Source organism: Chiloscyllium plagiosum, chromosome 43 (genome assembly GCF_004010195.1).
Source record: "Chiloscyllium plagiosum isolate BGI_BamShark_2017 chromosome 43, ASM401019v2, whole genome shotgun sequence".
Lineage (NCBI taxonomy): Eukaryota > Metazoa > Chordata > Chondrichthyes > Orectolobiformes > Hemiscylliidae > Chiloscyllium > Chiloscyllium plagiosum.
Window position 1 is genome coordinate 6,413,143 of NC_057752.1, and position 27,218 is coordinate 6,440,360.

The 27,218-nt window shown below is 40.8% G+C and overlaps 1 protein-coding gene across 1 annotated transcript; it reads right to left on the reverse strand.

Moving 5' to 3' along the window:
- pa2g4a (proliferation-associated 2G4, a) lies at positions 1–27,218 on the reverse strand. The gene is made up of 13 exons (XM_043681856.1): positions 27,093–27,218; positions 20,555–20,683; positions 19,602–19,707; positions 18,252–18,321; positions 17,429–17,521; positions 16,781–16,844; positions 14,983–15,061; positions 12,381–12,459; positions 10,938–11,071; positions 10,672–10,766; positions 3,485–3,612; positions 2,274–2,333; positions 1–1,343 (listed from the first exon to the last, which is right to left on the reverse strand). Exons 1-13 carry the CDS (start codon positions 27,175–27,177, stop codon positions 1,278–1,280), a joined length of 1,188 nt encoding a protein of 395 aa, XP_043537791.1. The 5' UTR covers positions 27,178–27,218; the 3' UTR covers positions 1–1,277.

A 27,218-nucleotide genomic window follows, 5' to 3' on the forward strand; every position in this document is an offset into this window, starting at 1 on the left:
TTAATATTCAGTTATTTATTTAATCCCCCACAGTGACCCAAAACAAATCATGGTATTACACTGAGCTCCTATCTCACACAAACACACAAAGTCATTGACGGCAAGGGCTAGCACAATAAGAGTCCTTATACCAGCTTTGTATGCATGCTGCATACTTTTTTTTGGTTGTTTTAAATTTAAAAAAAAGGGTAGGGATAGCATTTTCAAATATCAACAGAACGATTGCCATTCTTTTATAAGACACCAACAAAAAAAAAAATCAGGCAGAACCACAATTTGTTGTATTACAACATCAATCTGATCAATTCAGCCTGCACCCACAAGTGCACTTACAATCCTGCAAATCAGATCAGCAATAGTGAAAGTTCACCTTGCTCCCAAACAAAAAAAAAAGTCTCGGCACTCTGAACTGAGATTATGGACATGGGCTCTGAACTGGCTTGGTATCAATAGTTACTTGGCCCATTATTCACACAGGGTTAGAATTAAATTTAAATATTCATTTTTTTCTTTATAAAACGAACTGCCTCACCTCCTGGCAATCTCTAAATCGTTCCGAATAGTCGGAGATATAATCAATAATCATTTTGCAACGTACGTTTCAGTTTATCCTGAGCTGTTTCGAGTCTACTGAAAACTCTACTGGAGAAAAGACCACCCAAATTTGCAGCATTTTTTTTCCTTTATAACCACAATAGATATTTGGGGAAACAAGCAACATTTCATAAAACAGGATACAAAAAAATGGCATAAACTGACTTCTAATAATCTATACAGTTTAAAATGGTTTAATTCAGAACTCAACACCCCCAACCGTATGCAGGTCTGTTCAATCAGAACCAAATGGCTATAATGCTGTCTCAACGAACATTAACAGCTGACAGTTGGGTGACTGTACCAACACCCACGGGAACCTACTACAATGCAAACAAAAATGAGGCTTGGTTAGGGTTTGAGTCAAGGGGAAAGAATATAAATTTTACAGATATCTTTCAAGCTGCAGTACCAATTACTCTCACCTCAGTTTGCTCATTTGGATAGAAAATATAAAACCATACAAATAGCACAAAGTATTTTTTTTTGTTTTTATTTTTTGGAAGTAGTCTGCAGTCATAAATGCGAGTCCTGTGGTCCTCCCTCAGTGTAAGAATATAGGAGCTGGTGAAAAGGTCCCACGAGCTGCACACTAAACAGCGCTGGGGGATGGGGCTCGCTGTCAGGTACAGACAACTATGTCAAAGGTCAGGTCAGTTCTGGGGTTTACAGGTTACAAGAGGTCAATCTCCAGCTTCATTCTCCTCATTGGTGCTGCCAGTAGTGGCACTGAGTGCAGATTGAGAAGCCTGGTGATGAAAAACATACAGGGGTGTTAAAATACTACTTTAACCAACACATTCCATGCATCACCATGAATCAAGCCTTTTCAAGAAGCCAGACTCTAAGCTCACATTCTAGGTCAGGAAACGATAGGTACCAACAATCAGCTCCTTGCTGACCAAAGAAAGAAACTCCTAAATATAATTTAAAAAATACCTTGCGCATGGTGGCATTTCAATTATGAACAGAGTCCGATGGGTTCCAAGAAAATGGTTATGGCTCCTCTGAATGTTTGCTACTGAGCTAATTGGTCTGAAACATTGCAGTAGTGACCAGGATGGGCGAATAGGTCAAGCATTACTGTGTTTCTCCATCGTGGAAAGTGAGAGAGAATGGGGTCAGATTTCAGATACATGAAGGCACGTATTCTGAGATATGTGCAAGCTGAGCAGTCACAATGAATTTAAAAATGAACTGTTAGATTCCTTGCATAATACAGTGTAGCTACAGTTCTTCAGTTCGTTCAGAAATTTTCACCAGGTGGAAACTCCACAACTGGACTTAAAAGATCAATCTGTAGAAACCACAGCAGGATGTGTCATACTGTAATTACTGTAATGTGTCACATTGTATTGGCAGTTTACTTCATGTTTCAAACATATGTACTAATTGTGTTAGCCTTCCTAAACTCTGGTCTGCGTGAAATCCACCTTAAGAACAGACATTGTATGACAAGACGACACGGTCTTTAGTGAACAGATTATAGTTATCACGCCACTCTGAAGAAAATAAGAATCAGTAAGATTGTAAAACTTTGCAAGGCTTAATTAGAAGACACAAGATCAAGGTCTCCTAATAACAAGTGAAGGAAAGCCAACAGAAAGATTACAAAGACGATTGGGAATATCTACAAGCTTCCTAGAGGATTCTCTTCATTGAGAGAACATGCTACTTACCACCTTCTTCTTCTTCCTCCTCTTTTGGTTCCTTCGGCTAACAGAACTCTGAAGCAAGGCCTAGAAATGTTAAAAAAACAAAAACAACTTCAATGCATATCACATAGAAAGCCAAAATAAAAAAAAAAATCAACTATAACTGTTTGTATGTCAAGACTCCTTTCAGCAGAGAGAAGTCAAAAGCAAAGTGACCATTAGACATACAGACTTAATCCTACAAATTTTATAGAAAGACAGCTAACAAACATTTCCTAAAATACCAGAGATTCACAGTTTAGTGTGTAGAGATACCCATGACTCATCAGGAGCAATAGATATGAGCTGTTTAAGTTTGATATCAAAGGTTAAGTTTGATATCAAACTGTTTTCCCCTAATTTATAGAGTCATACAGCATGGAAACAGACCCTTTGGTTCAACTTGTCCATGCCGACCAAATTTCCCCAAACTAAACTAGTCCCATTTGCCTGTGTTTGGCTCATAGCCCTCAAAACCTTTCCCCTTCAGGTACCTGTCCAAATGTCTTTTAAATGTTGTAACCGCACCTCTATTTCCTCATTCTACATACAAACATTCTACATATTGTGTACAGAAAAGTTATCCCTCAGGTCCCTTTATAAATCTTTCTCCTCTTACATCCCCTAAATCTGAACCCTCCCACCCTATGGAAAAGGCCTCTGCTATTCACTTACCAATGCCCCTCATGATTTCATTAGCCTCTACAAAGGCCATCAGAGTCAAATCAGCTGCTGGCCTTGGCCCAACACACGAGGGAAAAAAAACTGTTGTACTCCAGAGACAAGATGAAGCAACTCCCCTCGATATTAAGGCAGCATTTAGTGGAGTTTGGCATCAAGAAATTCTAGCAAAACTGAAATTAACAGGAATCAGGAGAACTCTATTGACTGGAGGATGGTTGTGAAAGTCAACTCGTTTCCAGGATATCATTGTCGGATTCCACATGGTACTGTCCTATGTTCAACAATCTTCAGTTGCTTCATTAAAAAGTACCAAGTTTGTAAACTAGAATGCAGAAAGACTGCATTAAGTTTACAAGAAGTGTTTTTTTGTTAAAACAGAGGAATAGAAACATTGGGGGAAAACACCTCAATTTATTGGGCATTTGGTTATGTTTTTGTTCAATTTTGAATCTAGTTGCAAAGGAATTGAAAACAAAGATCAGTTTTAAAAGAGGCTTCTTTACAGCACTTACCTTTAAGTCAGGGTCCTTCACATCCAATTCAGACTTGTACAGCTCATTTTCAAATGTCCCACTGGTGATTCTCATTGGGCCATTTGGCATGAGCAGCACAGTGAATTTAAACTGAGCCACATACTCTCCTGGAAAAGCAAACAAAATAGGTAATGAAAACACATCAGTTTGAATTCAGATCCTAACTAAAAGATAGGAGGTCAAATTTAATTCTGATTCAGTGATAGCTGATATAGTTACATGAAATATTTGGGTTATTTAGCACTAAGTATAACCTAATCACTGGTGTTGTGAAACTTTTCACAATCTACCACTTGAAAATTAAATGAAAAAAGATTTTTGTCCACCCCGTAGCCCTTGGGCTCAGGATGCACAATTTGGGTATTGGTGAGAACTGGCAAAGTGAAAATGTCAATTGGGGAGGAGTGATTTATAGACCTTCTGACAGAAACCATTCTGAAGATTGGAGTACGCAGGAAGCAATAATGGGCCTTCTGAGAAAGGTGAATTAATAGTCATGGGTGATTTTTTTCTGATGAATCAGATTGGCAAGATTAACCTGGAGGATGAGATCATAGTTCTTTTCAGACAGTGTCTTAGAATAGGAGAGCAGCCAACCTGGTAATGTGCAATGCGATTGGATTCATAGACCTCTACCCCTAATTAGTGATCATAATCAGCTGAGGAAGACAAGAAGATTAGATCAAATAATACAAGTGCTTTAAACTTAATTTAATTTAGGGCAATTATAAAGGGGCTTGAAGATAGAGCCGGCTAAAAAGTGATCTGGCATATTTTGGTAGAGATATAATGGCACATGTCATGTTTCAGAATATCTACACCCCAGTGAGAAAGTGCTTCTAAGGGAAGGGCATTAAAAGGTAGCATATAACTGAAAGGAAAAGTGTACAATTCTACAAAGATGTGTGGCATGTCAGAAGGTTGGATAAAATAAATGGCTACAAATATGAATAGAGGAGGAAGAAAGTAGAATGAGAGAAAGGCCAGAAATATACTAACAAACTGGAGGGGGGGGGGGGGGGTGAAGAGAGGAAGGGAGAGCAAGTGAGAGAGAAATGAAAGGAACGTAAAATAACAACCAGGAAAAAAAAATACCGAGAGATTTAGAAGCAAAACCGAACAATCCCCAGGTACTTCTGGGCTTCATCCTAAGGCCTTAAAAATGGCTGTGATTTAGTAGATGCTTTTGTTTTAATTTTCAAAAATTCTTAAAAAAGGGTCCCATCAGATTGGAAAATAATGAATGTGACTCCTGTAAAATGAAGGAAACAAAGCAGAAACTCAAGGCCAGAGAGCCTAAAACCCACCTAAAGGAAAATACTGGGACCTATTAAATTGTAGCAAGTTGTAGTAGGGTACTTAGAAAATCCTAGTACAAGACACAGAATCAACATGCTTTTCGGAAACAGAAATCACGTTTGACTAATTTGTTGGAGTTTGAGGAATTAACAAACAGTGCAGATAAAGAACTGCCTGTGGATGCACTGTATTTAGATTTTCAGGAGGCATTTGAAGGTCACCACAAAAAGGTTACTACAGAATAAGAGCTCATGGGGAACAGGCTAATGTATTGTTGTGGTTCTGTTCGCCGAGCTGGAAGTTTTTGTTGCAAACGTTTCGTCCCCTGGCTAGGCGACATCATCAGTGCTTCAGAGCCTCCTGCGAAGCGCTTCTTTGATGTTTCCTCCGGTGTTTATAGTGGTCTGTCCCTGCCGCTTCCGGTTGTCAGTTTCAGCTGTCCGCTGTAGTGGTTGGTATATTGGGTCCAGGTCGATGTGTTTGTTGATGGAGTTTGTGGATGAATGCCATGCTACTAGAGATAGCTGGTCGTGTCGTTTCGTGGCTAGTTGATGTTCATGGATGCGGATTGTTAGCTGTCTTCCTGTTTGTCCTAATATAGTGTTTAGTGCAGTCCTTGCATGGTATTTTGTACACTACATTCGTCTTGCTCATGTTGGGTATCGGGTCCTTCGTTCTGGTGAGTTGTTGTCTGAGCGTGGCTGTTGGTTTGTGTGCCGTTATGAGTCCTAGGGGTCGCAGTAGTCTGGCTGTCAGTTCTGAGATGCTCCTGATGTATGGTAGTGTGGCTAGTCCTTTTGGTTGTGGTATGTCCTCGTTCCGTGGTCTTTCTCTTAGGCATCTGCCTAAGGACTAGCCACACTACCATACATCAGGAGCATCTCAGAACTGACAGCCAGACTACTGCGACTCCTAGGACTCATAACGGCACACAAACCAACAGCCACGCTCAGACGGCAACTCACCAGAACGAAGGACCCGATACCCAACATGAGCAAGACGAATGTAGTGTACAAAATCCCATGCAAGGACTGCACTAAACACTATATTAGGACAAACAGGAAGACCGCTAACAATCCGCATCCATGAACATCAACTAGCCACGAAACGACACGACCAGCTATCTCTAGTAGCCACACACGCAGACAACAAGCAACATGAATTCGACTGGGACAACACTACTATCATAGGGCAAGCCAGACAGAGAACAGCCAGGGAATTCCTAGAGGCATGGCATTCATCCACAAACTCCATCAACAAACACATCGACCTGGACCCAATATACCAACCACTACAGCGGACAGCTGAAACTGACAACCAGAAGCGGCAGGGACAGACCACTATAAACACCGGAGGAAACATCAAAGAAGCGCTTCGCAGGAGGCTCTGAAGCACTGATGATGTCGCCTAGCCAGGGGACGAAACGTTTGCAACAAAAACTTCCAGCTCGGCGAACAGAACCACAACAACGAGCACCCGAGCTACAAATCTTCGCACAAACTTTGAAGGCTAATGTATTAGCATGGACAGAGTTGTTTAGCCGGCTGGAAGCAATGGATGGGTAGAAGTGTGCCATTTTCAGGTTTGTAGGATATGATGAGTATTAAGTTGAAGAGAACAAAAAAAGAGTGTTGAGATCACCATTATTTATTATATAAAATAACTTGGGATGAAGGGACTGAATGAACGGTAGCTCAATTTAATGATGATACAAAGATAAGTAAGACAGTACATTGTGAAGAGCACAAAGGAGTAGGTTGAGCGGACAAATGATGCCAAGCATAATGCGGATAAATGTTACCAGAATAGAAAAGCAGCATATTATTTAATTAGAAACTGCAGAACTCTGGATACCAAGGGATCTGGATGTGCTGATACATGAATCACAGGAGGTCAGCTTGCAGGGACAGCAAATTCAATATTGTCGTTCATGTAAAAGTAAGTATGCTTTCTACTATTGTATAGAGCACTGGTGAGCAGTATAGCTTCAGTCTTTTATTTAAGGAAGGACCCATGTCAGAAGCAGTTCATAGAAGATTCATTGGACTGAGGAATTATCTTACTAAGAAAGTTTTTTAAAAATCACAACACCAGGATATAGTCCAACAGGTTACCTGATGAAGGAGCAGCACTCCGAAAGCTAGTACTTCCAAATAAACCAGCTGAACTATAACCTGGTGTTGTGATTTTTAAACTTTGTCCACCCCCAGCACCTCCACATCCTTACTAAAAGGTTGAGCAAGTAGGCCTGTGTCCAATGGAATTTAGAACAAAGAGAAAGCTGACCTCATTGGAACACAGAATATCGTGAAAGGACTTTGACAGGTTGGGTGTGGAAAGGATGTTTGCCTTTGTGGGAAAGGCTAGAACTAAGGCCACTGGTTAAAAATTTTAAAGGGATCTCACATTTAAAACAGCAACAAGGAGAAAGGAGGTTGCATTTCTTTGGAATTCCCTTCCCCAGAAGACAGTGGATGCAGGCATATTGAATACTTATAAACAGTAGTCGACAGATTCTTGACTAGCAAGAGTGAATGGTCACTGGGAATAAACAGGAATGTGGAGTTAAGGCCCAATCAGATTAATCATGATTTAATCAAATGACAGATTGTGCTAGAGGGGCTGCATGACCTATTCAGGTTCCCAAGTCTCATGTTTGTACATTGCAAGGGAACAGAGACAATTGGTGGAGGGGAAAGAAGTCACCTTAGTACATGCTAGTGCTCACTCCACCTGTACAAAAAAAAACCCTTCTGATCCCCAAACATTTTGTTGACAGTTCACAAAACATCACCAGTATTTATAGTAGAAAAGGAGGATAGCTTGCCTGAAGTGCCAAGGAAATTACCAGTGGATCAGGAACAGGGATAGCGTAAAATTAAGCAAAGCAAGCTATCAGTAATAAGGAATTAATGGACTTAAAAAGAGTGATATATCCACTGTACTTGACAATTACCATCAGAGGGTGTTAAAAGGAAGTAGAGATTTTGGAGAAGATTTGTAGCTCAGGTTGTAAGTTTGCTTGCTGAGCTGGTAGATTTGTTCTCAGACATTTCATCACCACGCTAGGTTATATCAGTGAGCCTCCGATGAAGTGTTGGTGTTCTGTCCTGGTGGCTAGTTGTGTCTTGGTCTGTTGTGGTGGGTGATATCATTTCCAGTTCTGTTTGTGACAGGTTGGTAAATGGGGCCAAATCAATTTGTTAATGGGAGTTCTGGTTTGAATGGCAGGCCTCCAGGAATTCCCATGCACGTCTTTGTTTAGACTGTTCCAGGATGGATGCATTGTCTCAGTCCAAGTGGTGTCCCTCTTCCTCTGTATGGATACTAGCGAGTTAGTCACATCTTTTGGTGGCTAATGTATTCTGGTGGCTAATTTCATGCCCATTTGTCCAATGTAATGTTTGTTGCAGTCCTTGCAGGTCATTTTGTATGTGACTCATTCTGCTGGTTGTTGGTACAAGGTCCTTTAAATTCGTCAGGAGCTGTTTCAGTGTGGTGGTAGGTTTGTGGGTTACCATGATGCCTAGGGGCCAGAGTAGCCTGGTCATCATCAGAGAGATATCTTTGATGTATGGCAGGATGGCTAGTATCTGGGCATGTTGTTCGGTTTAGATCCATTGTGCAGGAATTGGCGGACTAAGCTTATCTGATACCTGTTGTTCCTGAATAAGTCATAAAAGATTTTTTCCTCGGCTTCTTGTAGTTCCTGGGTGCTGCAGTATGTTGTGGCTCGTTTAAATAATGTCCGGGTGCAGCTCCATTTGTAGGTGCTGGCATGATTGCTCCTGTAGTCGAGTATCTGGTCTGTGTATGGCTTTCCTGTAGACTCTGGTCTTCAGCTCTCCACTGATTTTTTGTTCTACTGTGACATCCAGGAGGGGGAGTCTGTTGCTGTCTCTTCCTCTTTGGTGAACGTAATACTAGTAAGGATGTTGTTCATGTGTTGCAGGAGAGCACATCGTAGACAACGTAGCTATAATCAGAGTTCCCTAGATACAGTTGTTGTCCCTCTGGACTGAAAAAAGTCACTCCACTTCTTGAGGAGGACAAAAAAATAAAACCAGGGAGTTATAGATTAGTTAGCCTTACATCTGTGGTGGGGAAAATGCTGGAGTCTATAATCAAGACAGGTAGGTCATGCTTGACAAATCTCATTGATTTTTTTTGAAGAGGTAACTAAGGTAGCAGACTGGGGAATAGCTATTGGTATTGTTTATATGGACTTCCAGATAAAAGATGGTTGTTAACTAAAAGGTAAAAGCACACTCAACTGAGGGAAAATAACAAACATGGCTAGGAAATTGGCTGAGTGGCAGCCAACACAAAGTGGATAGGCACTCAAATTAGCAAGATGCAACTAGTGGTGTCCCACAAGAATCTGCATCAGGGCCTCAAATATTCATGTTATTTATTAACGATTTAGGACATGGAAAATCTATATCCAAATGTGTTGATGACAAAGTTAAGTGTTACTGTACAGTGCAAATGATAGTCTATCAATATCTCTTTTTGTAATTTTATGCTAAGTAATTGAGTCATCGAGATGTACAGCACGGAAACAGACCCTTCGGTCCAACTCTTCCATGCCGACCAGATATCCCAACCCATATCCATTCAAACCCTTCCTATTCATAGACCCATCCAGATGCTTTTTAAATGTTGCAATTTTACTAGCCTCCACCACCTCCTCTGGCAGCTCATTCCATACATGCACCACCCTGAGTGAAAACGTTGCCCCTTAGGTCTCTTTTCTATCTTTCCCCTCGCACCCTAAATCTATATGCCCTCTAGTTCTGGACTCCCCCACCCCAGGGAAAAGACTTGCCTATTTATCCTATCCATATGAATTAGCAAAACTGTGGCTGATTGAATTCAATGCAAGCAAGAGAGATGTTTTCCATTTTGGACAAAAAATGGTAGATCAAGGTACTTTTCTAGGTGATAAGAAAGCAAACACTGTAGATGTACAAAGAGGCTTGGGGGGTTCAGATGCACAGATCTTTAAAATGTTACAAACAGGTGCAGAAAATAAATCAGAAAGCTAATGGAATGCTGGCCTTTCTATCTAAAGGACTGGAGTGCACAGATGCAAATGTTATGCTGCAGTTATACAAAACCCTGGTTACACCCTACTCCTAGTTCTGAGCACCATACCTATGGAAGGATAGACTGGCTTTGGAGGGAGTACAACATGGATTAATGAAAATGATGCCTGGATTTCAAGGGTTAAGTTAGGAGAGATTATACAAATTAGGTCTGTTCTTCATTAAAGTTTTGAATGCTAAGGGGTGATCAGATAGAAGTCTTCAAGATATTAACAGGGTGAAACAGGGCAGGCAAACTATTTCCACTGGTTAGGGATTCTAGAGGGCACAGTCTGAGAATTGGGGGACCAGACCATTCGTGGGACAGATGGACATGTGCGCACATGCACACCTGGATCAGATGTTAATTTTAAATCTGATAGATAAATTTTTGTTAAGCAAAAGGCATTAAGAGGGATATGGAACAAAGTCAGAACGTGGAGTTAGCCACAGATTGGCCACTGAAATGGTGGAACAGGCTTGAGGGGCTGAATGGCCTACTTCTGTTCCTGTGAAATAATGTTAAAAAACATTTCTGCCTGCTGAGAGTTAGATTTCATTTTGTTAAAGAGATCATTTCTTTTCCACTCCTGAAGCTACAAAATGCCACTCAATTGGTTTCAATTATGCTAAAAACCAGGGGTTATTATTACACTCAAGTATCCATGGGAGCAAAATGGTTTCATTCGACAAGAGAGAACACCTATACTAATTGTTCAGGGGATATGAAGTTTTACCGTTAATTTGTTCAATGAATATCGAGAATTTAGAGTATCTCACCTTCCTTTTCATATAGCACATTGAATGGCTGAAGGAGTTCATGCTTGGCGCATTCCATAACCCCCATCTTGGCTTTTTTCTCATCTTCAAATGCCCTTTGAAAAGACAAGTCTTAATTTTACAGGCATTCCAACAATGGCTCAAATGGTAAAAGCTCAAAAGTTCAGATTTTTCTTCTTCCTAAATAAGCCTACACATTAAATTGGATTAAATTAAGTTATATTAATTTAACCCCGTTAGATGAACGCGCTAGACATCAGACATACCTCAGAGTGAAGGGCATTGCATCAAACCGTCTTTCGACCTCAGAAAAAAAGGCACGAGATGTTTTCATTTTTAAACCATATTGCTGTGTTGGGTCTCTCTTGTACACAGTTGTTCTTTGACCTGCATCCTTTGCCTAAAGACATACCATAGTTATGAGGTTGATTTATACAAAGCAAAGCATTCACATGCATTTAAGAGTAAAGGCAAAAATCAACTAGACATCACTTTTCGGGAGTAGTTAAAACACATTTTCCCATCACACTATCCCAAACTATTTGATTAAATTCAGTTTTCACAAACATTATGCAATTTTTTTTCCCCCCTCTTTAAACCAAGGCCACCTAGGAGTTTAGTTTTGTACTAGGCCAATACATAAAACTTGGGTTAGTTGTCCAATTAAACACTCCCTGCAGGAAGGAACCAAGAATTACAGAAGCTAAGGAAAGGTCATAGAGAAATTCAATAGTACGAGGTTAGGTCTTTGCAACCGTGTTTGCTACAGTTAGGTCAAGCGTTTAATCAAAAAGCAGAAAGGGGCACTAACCAAATATTCATGGTGTAATAGAAAATGTGAACAAGTACCCCAAGCCCTTTAGTGTTGCAACTTTATGGAGTTTAAATATTTAAATAGTGTTGTTCTTTTGTTCTCCATTCCAAAATGAACAACTTCACATTTGCCCACATTAACCTACATTTGCCAACTTTTTGCCCAATAACTTAAGGAATCAAGTCTCTCTGTAAGCTCTGTGTATCACTTTCACAACCTGCCTTTTTATTATTCTTTTGTACCATAGCCAAACTTGCAGGCGACATTTGCTTCCTTCCAAGTTACAGTACTGTAATCAGTTACGATCCCAGCACTGATCCCTGTGGAACCCCATTATGAACATAAGCTAATCCTTGATCCACACCAATATACTACATCCAACACCGTGGGCTCTTAGGACTTAACATGTTGTGAGGCCTTATCAAATGGCCTTCAGAAGTATGAATACAACACATCCATTGGTCCTCCTCTATCCACTCTAGTTGAGACGTCCTCAAAAAAGAAACTCCAATAAATTAGTCAGACAACTTTCCTCTCATGAAGCCATTCTGACTCTGCTTGATTAGATGATTTTCCAAATATTAAATTACTTTAATTGATTTTAATACTTTTCCAACAATAGACATGAGGCTAATTGGCCTATATAGTTACCTGGTTTTGCTTCCCTTCCTTTTTGAATTGGGGTGTCACATTAGCAAAGGATCGCTAATTAATCATTAGATTTACTGAAGCAGTTAGAAGTCTAGCAATTGCATAGCATATTTTTTCATAAATTAGTCTCATGAAATTTGAAAATTATGTCAGTTTTGCATCACCATAATTCCAACCAATAGCTAACCTTTCACATCAGTATCGGACAAACAGATTCAAAGATTGTTATAAGCTCATTCCTCACCTTGCCTTCACCGGTACTTATTAACACATCAACAGCATAAACTTCGTGAACTTCAAACGCCGTCTTTTCATGGTCTTTTCTACATAAGGAAAGGAACAAGCAGTTATTCTATGTTGGACAAGCAATCTGACAATCTAGAAAGTAATAGAAAAGTCAAGAGGGTGGCGAGGTAGAACTGTGTGTTGGTGAGCACACATTTATAATTCAACGTAATTGGCTTTTCGATGACACTGCCAAGAGGAAGCATAGAAGTCAAAAGAGTGAAGTGTTATGTCTAGTAAAACTATGAGAGTAGAACAAAAAGGCACATCCAGTTTGACTTTAAAATATATATTAGCCTGATTAGAATATGGAATTATCTCCCATAAACTATTGTTGAAATAGAGTCCATATGTATTTTTCAGGGACATTTAAAACTTTGAAAATAAGCAGTTATGGAAAGAAAGCAGAAATGCAATGATTAATAAGGGGAAGCAGCAGCTTAGACTTGGATAGCTGAGTGAATGCTATAGAATTAGAATAGGCTGGAGAGGATTCAGAAGAGACTTACCAGAATGTTCCCAGGTATGGAAGATTTGAGTTATGAAAGAAAGGCCGGGACTTCTTTTCACTAGAGCGTAGGAAGTAGAGATGTGACCTTATAGGTGTTTAAAATTGGAGTATAGATAGGGAAGAGACACCTACCATTAAACCTAGAATGGGGGAATTTCAAAACTAGAGGGCACATTTTTGAGGTGAGAAGAGGGAGATTTAAGAAACCTGAGGGGCAATTTTATTTGAAAAGTAGAGGGTGGCTTACATGTGGAATGGACTTCGAGGAAGTGGTGGATGAGGGTACAATTACAACATTTAAAAGACACTTCAGTAAGTACATGAATAGAAAAGGTTTGGAGGGATATAGGCAAGGAGCAGGCAGGTGGGACTAGTTTAGTTTGGGATCACGGTAAGCATGGACTGGTTGGACCGAAGGGTCTGGTTCTGTGCTGTATGACTCTACAACAGGACCACAATATATTCAGATACTCTGTTTGTAAATGCATCCTCCATTCAACATTCTCTCAAAAAGACAGGCATGCAAACCTATTCCAACACCCCACTGCACTTAATAAAGGGCAAACAAGGCAGCTCTACTCAACCACCTTACAAAGATAATAACTAAAATAAAAGAGTAGGCCATACCCATTCTTAATCCCAAAACATTATATTACAGCATCACGGTTGATCTTTGATCTCAATTCCATTTTCTTAATCTGTTGGCTCACTAAGTATCAAAAAAGTCTCCAGTTTAAATATACTGAATGTTGGGGCAGAGAACTCAAAAAAAAAATCCCTTTGAGGAAATATCTCCTCATTCTAAATGATCAGCCCTGATCCCAATACTTTGCCCTGTGCAAAATAAAAACAATTCCAAAGCAGTAAGCTGATTGTTTAAATGAGTAATTAATTAAAAAATGATCATTCAGCAGTAGCAAGCAGAGCTAACTATTAAAACCATTTTGTTTTGCCTTTTCAGCTAAGCAGATCTCGAGAGACTGATCATGGAACTGGGAGGGGGAAGGGGATCAGAGCAGAGCTCTCTCCCTCCCACACTCTTTTCTTGCATCCTTCAGCAGTCCTTCCACCCAGAGGACATCTTGCACTGGGTTCTCATCCACCACTGAGACAAATAGTCTCACTGGCACTCCCATGTGCACAAATACACACCTTACCCACCCTGTGTGTGCATACATCTCTCTCCCTGTATATAAGCTCACTCTTTCCCCCTTCCACAAATCTGCCCTAAGCTAAAATAGACATCTCTTCCATCCCATCTGATGGATCATTCTCTACCCCCATCCTCCCAACTCAACAAAACTGCTCACTCCCCATCACGTCGAGACACATCCCTGCATTGCCTCCTGACTCGCACATGTAGTGCAGACTTGTGTAGCCAGCAACACCATCTGAACTCTAGCTCATCCAGGATCCAATGCCAGCTTCCTGCACAGACTCTGGTATTTCCCAGAACCATTTCCAAACTCTGAGTTTGTTACCTCCTGGGCTGCTCACCAACTCCCAGCCTTGTCCTGCCCCCTGGCCAGCAGGCATCCTGTCCCTTGAAGTTTACCACTTGCACTTCTTAGCGTCTAGGCATCAGGCTGCTCACAAGTATCCAAATCAGGCGTAATAACTGGTTGTTTGCTGCTGCCATCTACTGGTGAGTCTATCAAAGGTGGAAGAGAAATGGCCTCAGATTGGAGGAGCATTTCCTTACCTTGGAACATGGGTGAAAGGCCGTAAGGACCACTCTGTGGGCCACAATCCAGTCTGCCAATTGCCTGAACAAGCTTAGTTTAAACTGATGGACCAACGTTTTTTTTGCATGCTGGCTGATGTCTAAACTGCCATCAGCATCCCAACATCACCCAGCAAAATACACAACAGTAGTTAAACTAATTCAGCGCAACACCCCCAAAGAAGCTGTCAGTATAGAGCAGCAATGCCACTTCCCAGATTAAATTTTTTTTGAACATTTCAATTAAAATATAATTATACAGATAAATAAAACAAGCAACTGAAGCACAAGAAAACCTGCCACGAATATCTTCTTGATCACACTTACTTTTGCTGATCCGTAGGGTTCTGAATGATTGTTTTCTCCCCGTCAATAACATGCTGTTTCAGTTGATGTGATAGCATACCTGAAAGAAAGAAAAAGCTCAAGTTCTGGTGATGTCAAAAACAAGCCTGTATTCGTATAGAAACCTCACTACACCTCCAGAGCTTCAACTAAAGGAAGTGCTTTTTGCATTCAACAATGTTGTTCTGCAAGTAACAAGTACGTGATTTATAATCAGGAAGAGAAATGAATGCCCAGTTAAACCATTTTGAATGCACTGGTTTATAATGGAATCTTGGCCAGGATTTTAATCTCTGCATAGGTCATGGAGTTTTAACACCTGGGCAAGGGGGGGTAGGGCTCCATCTTAACAGAAATACTCAATTCAGTACTCTTGCTCCTCTCCCACTATGACCACCCACCCCAACCAGATTAGTTAGTCGGAAGCATTCCTGACCAAGTTGAAAGTGTATGGGCTCAAGCCACATTTCAAAATTTGAGATGTAATGTGGGTTGGCCACTGCATTGCAATGACATAGGAGAATGGAATTTCTGGAGATATAATCTTTATGCTAATATAACAAACTAAGCAGATTCAGAAGTTAATCTGTTTGAGTAGCTGAATGATACAGACCAGAAACGTTTCAGGCTCCATCCTATCTTAGCTCATCATGGCTGGAGGAAGGGCTTTGTGCTACAAACAGGGGAACCTTGATTATCCAAACGAGTTGGGCAGGCACTATTTCTTTCAGATAATTGATTATTTGGTTAATTGATTCAATGCCTCTCCTCTGGGGTTCGGAGTTTTCTGAAGTTTCCTTTTTCCTTGCTCCCTCTCTGTCTCAGGTTTATTTTCCTATGAGCAGAGAGACACTTGTGTGTAAGGGACCTGCAGCCTCCCCTCACCCCCATTAGTTCAACTGGGATTAATGCAGCGAGCAGTTCTTCATTTCAAACAAATAAACTGGTTAAATGACTTCAGAAAAATCAATCCAAATCCTTAAAAATAAAACCATGAAATCTTAATATTCCTACTTCGGAGATGAAAATATGATTTATGCATTTACACGTACCCCAATCTCCTATCCATCATTAACTACTATTGAATGGCAAACGTCATTACCTGACATAGGTAGTGTTGATCATCACATTAACTGGGGATGTTTGAAATATATGTAATTGTTTAAATCCTTGCAGGGTTTTGGAAAAAAGTGACAAAATCTTTCTTCTTCTAATGGAAGGCAGATAACTGCTTCTTGATTGAAAAGCACTCAACCTTGCAGGTAAATAAATGATTCCTTACTCAAACCTCTTAAAGGATCTTTCATTCACACTTCATGTATACAGGCAAAACAAGCAGATGCAGTTGTGCTGAAGCAAAATGAACATGAGGACCTTCCTGCGTAGTGTCCATTCCATTAATCGTCAGGATTATTTTTGTCTCCATCTATCAGCAACCTTCTCCTTCAGGTCTAGTAGAAGCAGGATACTGGAAAACAGATTCAATGTGAATACCGTGTTCCCCATCAACTAGGAAGGTTGGAGACTTGCCACTAAGACTATTCCAGTCACATTCTGAAATTGGCCCAGTTTTAATTCACCATGCATGTAGTTAACAAAGAGAGCAACTTCCTCCCTACTAGCCAATAGTGGATATGTTTCAGATCTTTGCATGTAGCATTCCCTTCACTGAAGGGTTGGTTCCAATTTATAAAACACTTTAAATAGCTGAAGGAAGTGGGATGGTTTTAAGGTTGGAAGAAGCACAAGTTCTCTGACAAATCAGAACTAGTCATCTCACCTTCTATTGGAGTGCAATTAAAGGACTGAGCAATCTTGTTCCATGCTTCTGTCACTTGAGTGTTCTGAAGTTAAAAACAAAAAATTCCCTTTAAAGAGAGTTTATAAAAGTCAATTTTACAAAAAAACATTAATTTCAACAATAGTTTCTCGTTATCCTTGGGTGGATCTCTTACATTTCCCTTGCCCTTTAAGGCACCTGTCATTAATTAACTGATACTAGGATTAGTAGAGAGCAGGCCAACCACTTCAGCTGTATGACAGGCTAATCAGATACTTGGAGGCTGAAATTAGTCTTCCGATTCACCCTTCTCCTGTTTCATAACCACATCATTTCTGGCATCCCTTTCAGTCTAACCTCACCAAAGTAAAAATCACCTGTGCAGCCAGACAGGGTGACCAAGTCAACAAAAGACCAAGATGTGAGTGAACTTTGACATTGAGCTTTGGGCTCCCAAAACTACAGCAAAAACCAACAAGCCACTGCCATATTAGATGACTCCATTAAACAATTTCATCTTACATTTAAAGCTCTGCTTTTCTGGAAGTGGGTGAGGAGACTCTTCAAAAAGCCTATTTGAGCTACTACTGTCAATTACTTGCAATGGGATAAACAATACTATATTAAAATTAGCTTCCAGTCCCTTACCTGATTGCCTGGCTTCACTAGTCGTAGAGCTGCTTCTGCGCAGTAGTGTGCAGCTTTAATGACATCAGCTTTGCGACCAGACACTGGAGCACCCTGGAAAATGAAGCGTTTTGAATAAAGAAAGAAAAGAGAAAAAACAAAGACATTTAATCTAAATGTAACAGTATTCAACCCTCTTCCTACAAACCTGCCATACAGCTCAGTCAGGATTAAAAACAGACAACTTTCTGCTGTTTAGTGATATGCAAAAGCTGGCCTAGTCTATTTTTATAAAAAGGGATAAAACTAGCTCAAGAACACTATTAAAAAATTGATTCATTGCAGAAGCACACAGTAGTGCGAGTTTCTTGTGCTAATTGATAGCTAGAAGCAGATTTGTACCCACGATCATAGTCTTGAATAACTTATTTGTGGAGAAGAACCAAGGAAGACAAGTTTCTTCTGATTTCCACTCTCTTTGTGGGGTCAGTCACTGATACTCATCGCTAATGAGTTTCGGATTCTTATTGCAACAGATTACCTGCCCTCTCCGCTTGATGGGAAGCATGGGTGTGCACGTATTTCTCCCCCCACATCCCCTCCCCAAAATTTAACAAAAAAAAACCTTATTTGGGGCACTGTTTTTATATTTAAGGCAGTAAATTTTTACTCCAGCAACAGCTTTTAAAATTTGAATGGAACAAGTTACAGATGCACTGTCACTATGGATTTGTAGTTTATTAATCTAAGTTGTTTCATTAACTACCAGGATTGAATATCAGGTAGCCTATTATTTCTCCAGAAAGTGTCTAACCCACTGCTTGTGCTCAGAAAATAAACATACCTTATTAACACCAATAATAAAACTGTGTGCCACGTTAGCAATGAATCCATCTACATGAACGCCCAAGTCACTGCAAAACAAAATTGGCATAAATCTCATCTGTAGCTCGTAAACACAGAATATTGAACTTGCAAATATGCTCGTCTTTCACAGCTTTGGAAGTTCCTCCATCACTACAAACACATAGGTTTAAGGATGAAGAGCTTCATCCAGTGTCTCAGCTGGAAAGAGCATATAAGCCAAGAACGCCAGAGTTGTTCCAGTCAGTTGATGTAGCGTAGAAGCACTACAAACTGCTTCACTGTGCCTGGATTGAGGATTTTATAGAGAAAACAAAGAGTGAAAAGAGTCAGTTTGTGTTGCTACCTCTAGTTAGTAAGCAGTGACCATTGCTGGAAAGTAAATGTAAAAATGGGAATTGGATTAGAACTTCCTGTTCTTCCTACAAGATCATGAAATCTTCCACACCCTGCTAAGCATTCAGACAATTGAATATCTCGCCAAAATACAGCATCTCTCATCATACCACACTCTTGGTTCTGTACCAAAAGTCATACTAAAATTGTGCTCAGGTACAATTTGAGCCCAATTGACATTTTAAATATTTTCAATATGTTATCATCTTTCGCTCATTTGCTCAAAGGATAAATACTGATTGCATATTGACAAAGTATAGTAAAAGTCCCTGTTTTAAGCAGCTTTGCTTGAAGTCATTCTACTTTAAAAATTGCAGCTTTTAGCACACCAGTATTCATGATTTGCGCCTTTAATTCCGATTTGCCATTGTGTTGCATATTTTGCAGCAGCAGCTTGCACCTTTTGCAGCGACATTTTGCACCTTGCCACGTGTGCCTTTTGTGGAACAGTTTGCGCCTTTTGCAGAACAGTTTGCGCCTTTTGCGGCACTTTTGACAGAGTCCCACAATCTAATCAGCACCATTCTGAAGTGAGTGTGACTACTAGTGTTTGCCTGCAATCAAGGGAACCACCTTTGTTAAAAAAAAAACTGATGCAAAGTTCTGAACAAAGAATATCCAAACCAATAGGTTTTCTTTTGCAAAGGAAGAAGTAGAACTTGGGTGGTTGATTTCTGGACAAAACAGGCATACTTCAGAAATAGATTTTATCTGACCCACATGCACAATAGCAGAGTGTGCACATCGCGCATAGGACTTCTCAGCCACCTCAATCTGTCAAATCAGCATGGAGGTTAGGCATCCCCTTAACAGAAGGACTTCTAAATGACGACACTCAGTTGTCCAGCCTTCTATCCAGTTGTTTCAATTTCACGTTTTTTATGAAAGAGACATGCTAAAATCAAACAGAACACAAGCTTGAAAATGTACTTACACTTTAACAAGATCTTCCTCCTTCAAGATGTAGTCAGGGTCACTCTTGAGAGGAGAATAGTGGCAAACACAGTTGTTCACTGATATACAGGTGGGAAAGGCAATTCCTTTAAATAAAAGGGGCAAATGAGCCACGTCCAGAATTAAATTTCACACTGTCTCAGAAACAGACTGCTGTTAGTGTTGACTTTGACACCTTTATAACAGAAGGATTAACTGAATAGACAACCTAAAAGACCAGGTTGAGTTAAGTGTACAACACGGTTATTCATTGATCAAAGCACCAAGGTTTTTCCGCCTCATTGGACAGCGACAAGATGTAAAGCAAATTTGGTAGATCATAGTAACTTTGTTTTCCTGGTTATGAATTATTTAAAAAAGAAAAGAGGCATTTACCAGCGTTTCACGGATCACTTTCAATCACCTTTATTTTTAATTACTCTAGGACTGGAACCATGAGCACTTTTACCTCCAATGAGTACTCAATGACAATTAATCATTGGAGCAAACTTAAAAATTATGGCTTGGTATTGTGATAGAAAATAGATAGGATTTGTTAACACTATACATCAGTATGATGGTCTAGTCTATTACAATGTCATATATGGTAAATGATACATTCATTACATGGATTGTAAAACCAGAGGCTTAAGCACATAATGCAATGGGTCACATATGCACTGGATTTTTAAAAAAAGGTCCGGATCACCCCAATGCAAGCTACAGCAAGAGCTTAGAAAATACTTCATTACCATAAATAATTTACTCAAAGACAGCATCACTTCAGCTCAAGGCAATATTCATAAATTTAATTCCTACACTGCGATCCTTTACAAATGTTTGCTTCAGAGCAAAACTCCCTGAAAATCTTAATTGCAACATCACAAACTCAAACTGTTTCGAACAGCATACCACTCCGACATTAAAAGATGGACTAACTGTTGAGTCATTTACCTTTTTTCATTTCTTTCTCCTTCTTAAAAATTTTTCCTGTTTCTTCCATGATCATTTCATCACCTTTCTCACACAGGGCTACAACAGACACTCCTGCCATTGCTGCATCCACTACCATCTTCAGAACACCTACAAAAACACAACACATTAGTGTTACAATTATAGATGATACGTAACTTGTTATGAACTCAGTAGAGACCAGTATTTTTGCAAGAATCAGAAATTGCAGGCAATTAAGTAGCACTCCACAAAAGATCAAAGGGGTTAAAAACAAAAGAATTTAACTACACAAAAGCAAAGATTGCCAATAGTAATAAATTCACTCATGTTAAAAGATAACAGAAATATGACAAAACCCAATCACATAATCAAAACTGAATTCTAAATCACACTGCTTTCTTTGTCCATCTGTTAAACAGCTACGAACAATAAACTCACATCAGGTAGTTATTAAAACTGCAAGAACAACTTGGTTTCAGCACTGCTTCTATGATTCATACAAGGATTGAGTTTTTTTTGGATTTTCCGCTTGCTTTCAAAGTTTCTCTTCAACATTTCTCCAACTGTCATACATGGGCAAATTCAATACAGCTGTCTTTAGCAACTTAAGCAGTCACCTCAAGTCAGAACTCTCCTCGTTGTAGTAGTATTTTTCTCAACGTTGGCATCTAAAACACACATTGCACTTGGCTTTACCAAAAGTACATCTCAGTACGAGCCCTTCAGTCAAGATTTTAAAAATGTTGCAGCAAACACAATTTCAGTAAACCATTTGAGACATTTTCTACTTTGCAGCCAGTCTGTTCTCAAACCCAAACTGTGAATACAAAAAATCAGGATAGTGAAAGTAGTGTTTGGTATGCTTTCCTTTATTGGTCAGAGTACAGGAGTTGGGAGGTCACGTTGCGGCTGTACAGGACATTGGTTAGGCCACTGTTGGAAATATTGCGCACAATTCTGGTCTCCTTCTTATTGGAAGGATGTTGTGAAACATCAAAAGGGTTCAGAAAAGATTTACAAGGATGTTGCCAGGAATGGAGGATTTGAGTGATAGGGTGAGGCTGAACAGGCTGGGGCTGTTTTCCGTGGAGCGTCGGAGGCTGAGGGGTGAGGTTTACAAAATTATGAGGGGTATGATTAGGATAAATAGACAAAGTCTTTTCCCTGGGGTGGGTGAGTCCAGAACTAGAGGGCATAGGTTTAGAGTGAGAGGGGAAAGATATAAAAGGGACCAAAGGGGGAACTTTTTCACGCAGAGGGTGGTACGTGTATGGAATGAGCTGCCAGAGGAAGTGGTGGAGGCTGGTACAATTGCAACATGTAAGAGGCATTTGGATGGGTATATGAATAGGAAGGGTTGGGAGGGATATGGGCCAGGTGCTGGCAGGTGGGACTAGATTGGGTTGGGATATCTGGTCGGCATGGACGGGTTGGACCGAAGGGTCTGTTTCCATGCTGTACATCTCTATGACTATCTCATCGATTCCACCCCACTCCAATGCTATTGCTAAATCCCTTGGCAACCTGGTCACATGATCACTTACCAGCAGTCAGGTGCTTCACAAGCATGGACTACAAAAGCCAAAACTGGTCTTTGCTAAGTACACATGCCAGGAATGGGAAGCATGGAACACTGACATGAGTAGAAACGCTTTTGGCCTCAGCAAATTCTTAATTAACACCACAATAGCACAAACTCTACCAATTGTGTAGAGAAGAAATCGTTTTGCTATGGCTGCAGACAGTAAGAACATTTTTATGCATACTAAAGCCATATTAACTCAGTTACAAACTGAAAAAGGTTCTTGCTTTAATCACGAGGGAATTAAAAAACAGTCTTGAACATCAATGCGCCACAAAGTAAACAAAAAGTAAATCTTGACAAAACTATAGGCAATTAGTGCAAAGAATGCTTGTTATATTTTAAAATACCTTGATGGGATGTCACCCGAGTCAGAGTCAGACATGAATTTTAACATCTACACCCAAATTTCGCTCTTAAAACTACAGATCCAGCAACTCTCAACCTCAGCTCTGTTCTAAAGATCGTACAAAGTTAGAATCATAGAATCCCCACAGTGTGGAAGCAGAGTCGAAGAGTGTGGTCCTGGAAAAACACAGCCGGTCAGGCAGCAGCCGAGAAGCAGGACAGACGACATTTCGAACATGAGCTCTTCAGAAAACGCCAGCATCTGCAGTCCTCACTTTCTCCAGCGTGGATACAGGCCATTCAACCCATCCAGGCCACACAGCCCCTCAGAACAGCATCCAATCCAGACCCACTCCCTTACCCTACCCCTGTAACCCTGTATTTCCCATAACTAATCTACCTAGCTTGCACATCAGAAAAAGAAATCGAGTTCTCAGATATTTGGAAACCACAAGGTCACCTGTATGTAATAACTAATTAACACTCAAGTCGATTCTATCTCTAACTGTAACAACATTAATCCCAAAATAAAATTTCTTCCCAAAGCAACTCCGGCCAGCTCGATAAATAATTGCTATGCAGAACAGAGAAGCAGAGGCAGCATGTCAAATAATTTCAGTTTCAACTGTAAAACTTTATGGAACAAGCTTGGCACTTACATTAAATCAGCAGAATATAATGTTCAGTTTCTACACTGCAAACAGCTGCTAAATTACCAAGCACATTTCACCAATTAGGCCCCTTCCTGCCAGGTTGTATTTTGCTCAAGTACTGGCAGCTTTCCACTACCTTCAAGAGATCACGTCACATAACCCTAAACAGTGGGCCCTGACCAACTGCCAATCACGGTCAAATCTGACCTTATTTGCCATTCAGGCACCAAGCAAGAAACAATTAAATGACATAAAAAGTAATCAGGCTGCTTTTGTATACACAAGAACAAACACTTCACTCACCGGTGTCATAACAAGATCAGTTAACTGAGCACAAGATGAAGAATAAAGTTAAGAACCTTCTGATCTGTACATCCCAGTTACACAATTACCAATTCAGCAATCATGGGAGCTGCCCTGTGTTAATTTAACATCCAATTCTGTTTATTGTCTTCCCACATCCTGCTCACATGAAAGCTGCTGTTGGATTATAATTCCAAGAATATTCTAATGACACTTTAGACAAAGAGCCATGATTCACATACTCCTGATAATGATAAGCTAATTTGACCCAGCTATCCCCCATAAACTATGATAGTGAAGAGTGATGAGCAAGCAGAGCTCTGTCCAAATGAAACCAAATCTGGTCCTTGTTTCAAAATCCATGCTTCCCGCAAGAGTTAACATAAAAAGTACTAAGCAACTTTGTATCAAAGAACAAAGACAATTGTGAGCCCCTTCCAAACCAGAGTGCACATTCTGTACTACATAAACCAAGTATCAAACCAGAGACACGAGTCGACAAAGTCACTTGTACATTGGCACTGCTGAGATCAGACACTGCAACATCAGCGATGAACTTACTGCTTACACATGGCTAAATGTGGCTACTGTTTCACAATTGCAGGATCACAGACCTACAAAAAAATTGAGCCTGTAATCTACAGGATAGGAATTGAAGGAAATCCATCCCCAGAATGCAATTTACAATAACTTGAACAAATTGCACTGAAAATATCACAAACACCAATAAACTGCTGCACTCAGAAAATGATGTTAGATGTTACTGTTAGTACAGCACCATGACCAAGAAACTCCAACTTTATAGCTAGCCAGGATGAAAGGACCATTTCAAGATATAGGAGAAAGTGAGAACTGCAGATGCTGGAGATCAGAGTCAAGAATGTGGTGCTAGAAAAGCACAGCAGGTCAGGCAGTATCTGAGGAGCAGGAGACTCAACGTTTCAGGCATAAGCCCTTCCTCAGGAATGGGGCTTGCGGGCCAGGGGACTGAGAGATAAATGAGAGGGGGTGTGAAGGTTAGTGAGAATGCAATAGGTAGATGAAGGTGGGGGAGAAGGTGATAGGTCAGAGAGGAAGGTGGAGTGGATATATGGGAAAGATGATGGACAGGTCGAGAGGACTGTGACAAGTTGGAGGCTTGGGACTGGAATAAGATTGGGGGTGGTGTGGGGGAATAAGAACTGGTAAAATCCACATTGATCTTGTGTGGTTACAGAGTCCCAAGGCAGAAGATGAGGCATTCTTCCTCCAGGCGCCAGGTGGTTAGGGTTTATTGATGGAGGTGGCCCAGAACCTACATCCTTGGTGGAGTGGGAGTGGAAATGTTCAGCCACGGGGTGGTGGGGTTGGTTAGTACGCGTGTCCCAGAGATGTGCTCTGAAACAATCTGCAAGTTGGCATCCCGTCTCCCCGATGTAGAGGAGTCCACACTGGGTGCAACGGATACAGGAGATGACATTAGTGAAGGTACAAGTACATTTCTGTTGGATGTGGAAGAATCCTTTGGGGCCTTAGATGGGGAGGGGACGCAGGTTTTGCACTTCCTGCAGTGACAGGGTAAGGTGGTGGGAGTGGGGGGGTGGATCTGAAAAGAGAGTCGCCGAGGGAATGGTTTCGTCAAAACACCTCTGTCCAATGCCCCAAAAGATCCTTCCACATCAGACAGAAATATATCTGTACCTCCACTAATGTCATCTACTGTATCCATTGCACCCGATGTGGTCTTCTCTACATTGGGAAGACAGGACGCCAACCTGCGGATCTTTCCAGAAAAGATTTCTGGGACACCCGTACCAACCCCACCGACCGGTGGCTGAACACTTCCACTCCCCCTCCCACTTCACCAAGGACGTGCAGGTCCTGAGCCTCCCCCATTGCCAAACCCTAACCACCCGACGCCTGGAGGAAGATCGCCTCATTTTCTGCTTTGAGACCCTATAACCACAAGGGATTAATGTGGATTTCACCAGTTTCGTCATTTCCCCTCACCCCACCTTATCCAGTCCCAAGCCTCCAACTCGGCACCGCCCTCTTGACCTGCCAATCGCCTTTCCCATCTATCCACTCCACCCTCCTCTCTGACCTATCACCTTCATCGACCTCCTTCCATTTATCTCTCAGCACACACCACCACCCCCCACCCCCTCCGGCCCACAAGCCTCATTCCTCATTTCAAGATATAGAATGCTAAACAGAATTATAATTTGGAAACAAATTTTAAGCCTGGATTCAGTCTAGAACGCAAAAATAAATAATAACAATCTTGGCACATCATCTGAAACATGACAAATTTTAAAAGAATTCACGGTATCATACAGGATTTATTACTTCAGCATTTAGATTGTTATGAATAGAATTCAAATCTGGGTCATAAAGTTAGCAATTACACAACCAATACAAATCAGGATCAACTGTTAAATTTACTCAGCACTTTCAATCATTGAGTTTACAATTTATGCAATTCCATAAAGTCACTTCCCACCTGCCAAGTTGGGACATACAGGTACACATTACACTGCTAGATGAATTATTTTAGGAGCAGTTTGGTGCAAGTGCTCCATATACAGCCCAAAACCATTTTCCTTTAAACCTTAAATGCAATTTATAGAACCAGCCATACTGAAAGTTAAAATTTCTCCTTAACATATAATACATATTTATAAACAGAAAGTATTCTCCACCACTAAGTTTAGATTAGATATTCATGTTAGTTAATTGATCACAGCCACAAGCATTGTACAGGTTAATTGTAGCTCTTTCAAGACACTTGAGCAAGGGGCACACGTGATGACCACGTGGTCAAACAGCCCAAGACCACTCACGATTTTGGTTCAGAGACAAGCATGGGATTATCAATGCCTTCAGGAAATAAGGGGTACAGGGAGAAAGAGTAAAGGTATTTTGCCGCTGCACATCCTCGCTCTGAACTTCAACTAAGAATCTAAGAAACAAAAGTGTTTCAAAATACGATCCAATCTTGAAATAAACAAAAGATTCCCAAGTAAAACGGAGAAGTAACCTCTGTGAAAAAGAGGGCTAACGTTTGAAATCAATTCATCAGAACTGAGTTAAAGCCTGAAACGTTAACTCAGTTTTTCCCCTCACAAGTGCTATCTGACTCGAATTTTTCTCGCATTAAAAAAAAACAATTAAATCCGAATTGCCGACCATTTCCATCATTTTCTTTGTTTTTAATGCTTGGATTAAAAACATTTGTGGATTCTGATTTTGCATTGATGAATATGTAAAATCAACCAAGTCGAGAAACCAACGTTGCCAAAAAAAATCTCCTTCAGAAAAAGGCATGTTCACCCTTAAGGAAGAGAACAGAGGACCATGCTGGCGGCTGCCATAAGGCGCCAGATTCTGGCCCCATCTCCTCGTGGTCGGGCAGAGTGCGATTGAGGCTTTGGGGAGGGGTGCATGAGGGAAGAGGCGCCGTGTTTTTCTCTGCCGCAGTGGACAGATCGGTGGTTGCCGCCTGGACGAGCCGAGTCGAGCCAACTCGAGTCGGACCTCCTGGTGCCGCGGCCTCCCCGTTCTCCATGCGCCCACATGGCAACACCGAACTCATAAGGCCCGATCCTGTTGTAGGCTCCGCTATCCCGATGTCGCATGCCTCCCATTCTTTCTTAGAGACCCCCACACTCACGGTTGGCGATGTCTCCGCCCATCTTGTACTTGGTCACCACCAAGTCCTCGGCGATGGTCTGTTCCTGGCTCTCATCGTCCGACATCTTTTCCCTCCTGTTACCCACAGGCCTGCGCGTTCACCCTC

Bases quoted from the DNA above. Each gene is read 5' to 3' on its own strand.
- pa2g4a (XM_043681856.1), bottom strand. From the start codon at position 27,177: ATGTCGGACGATGAGAGCCAGGAACAGACCATCGCCGAGGACTTGGTG. The intron at 10,767-10,937 runs GTATGTCTGATG...GTCTTTTCAAAG, and splicing joins GCAATGCCCTTCACTCTGAG to GGCATTTGAAGATGAGAAAA. The intron at 1,344-2,273 runs GTAAGTAGCATG...TTTCATCACCAG, and splicing joins GGAGGAAGAAGAAGAAGGTG to GCTTCTCAATCTGCACTCAG.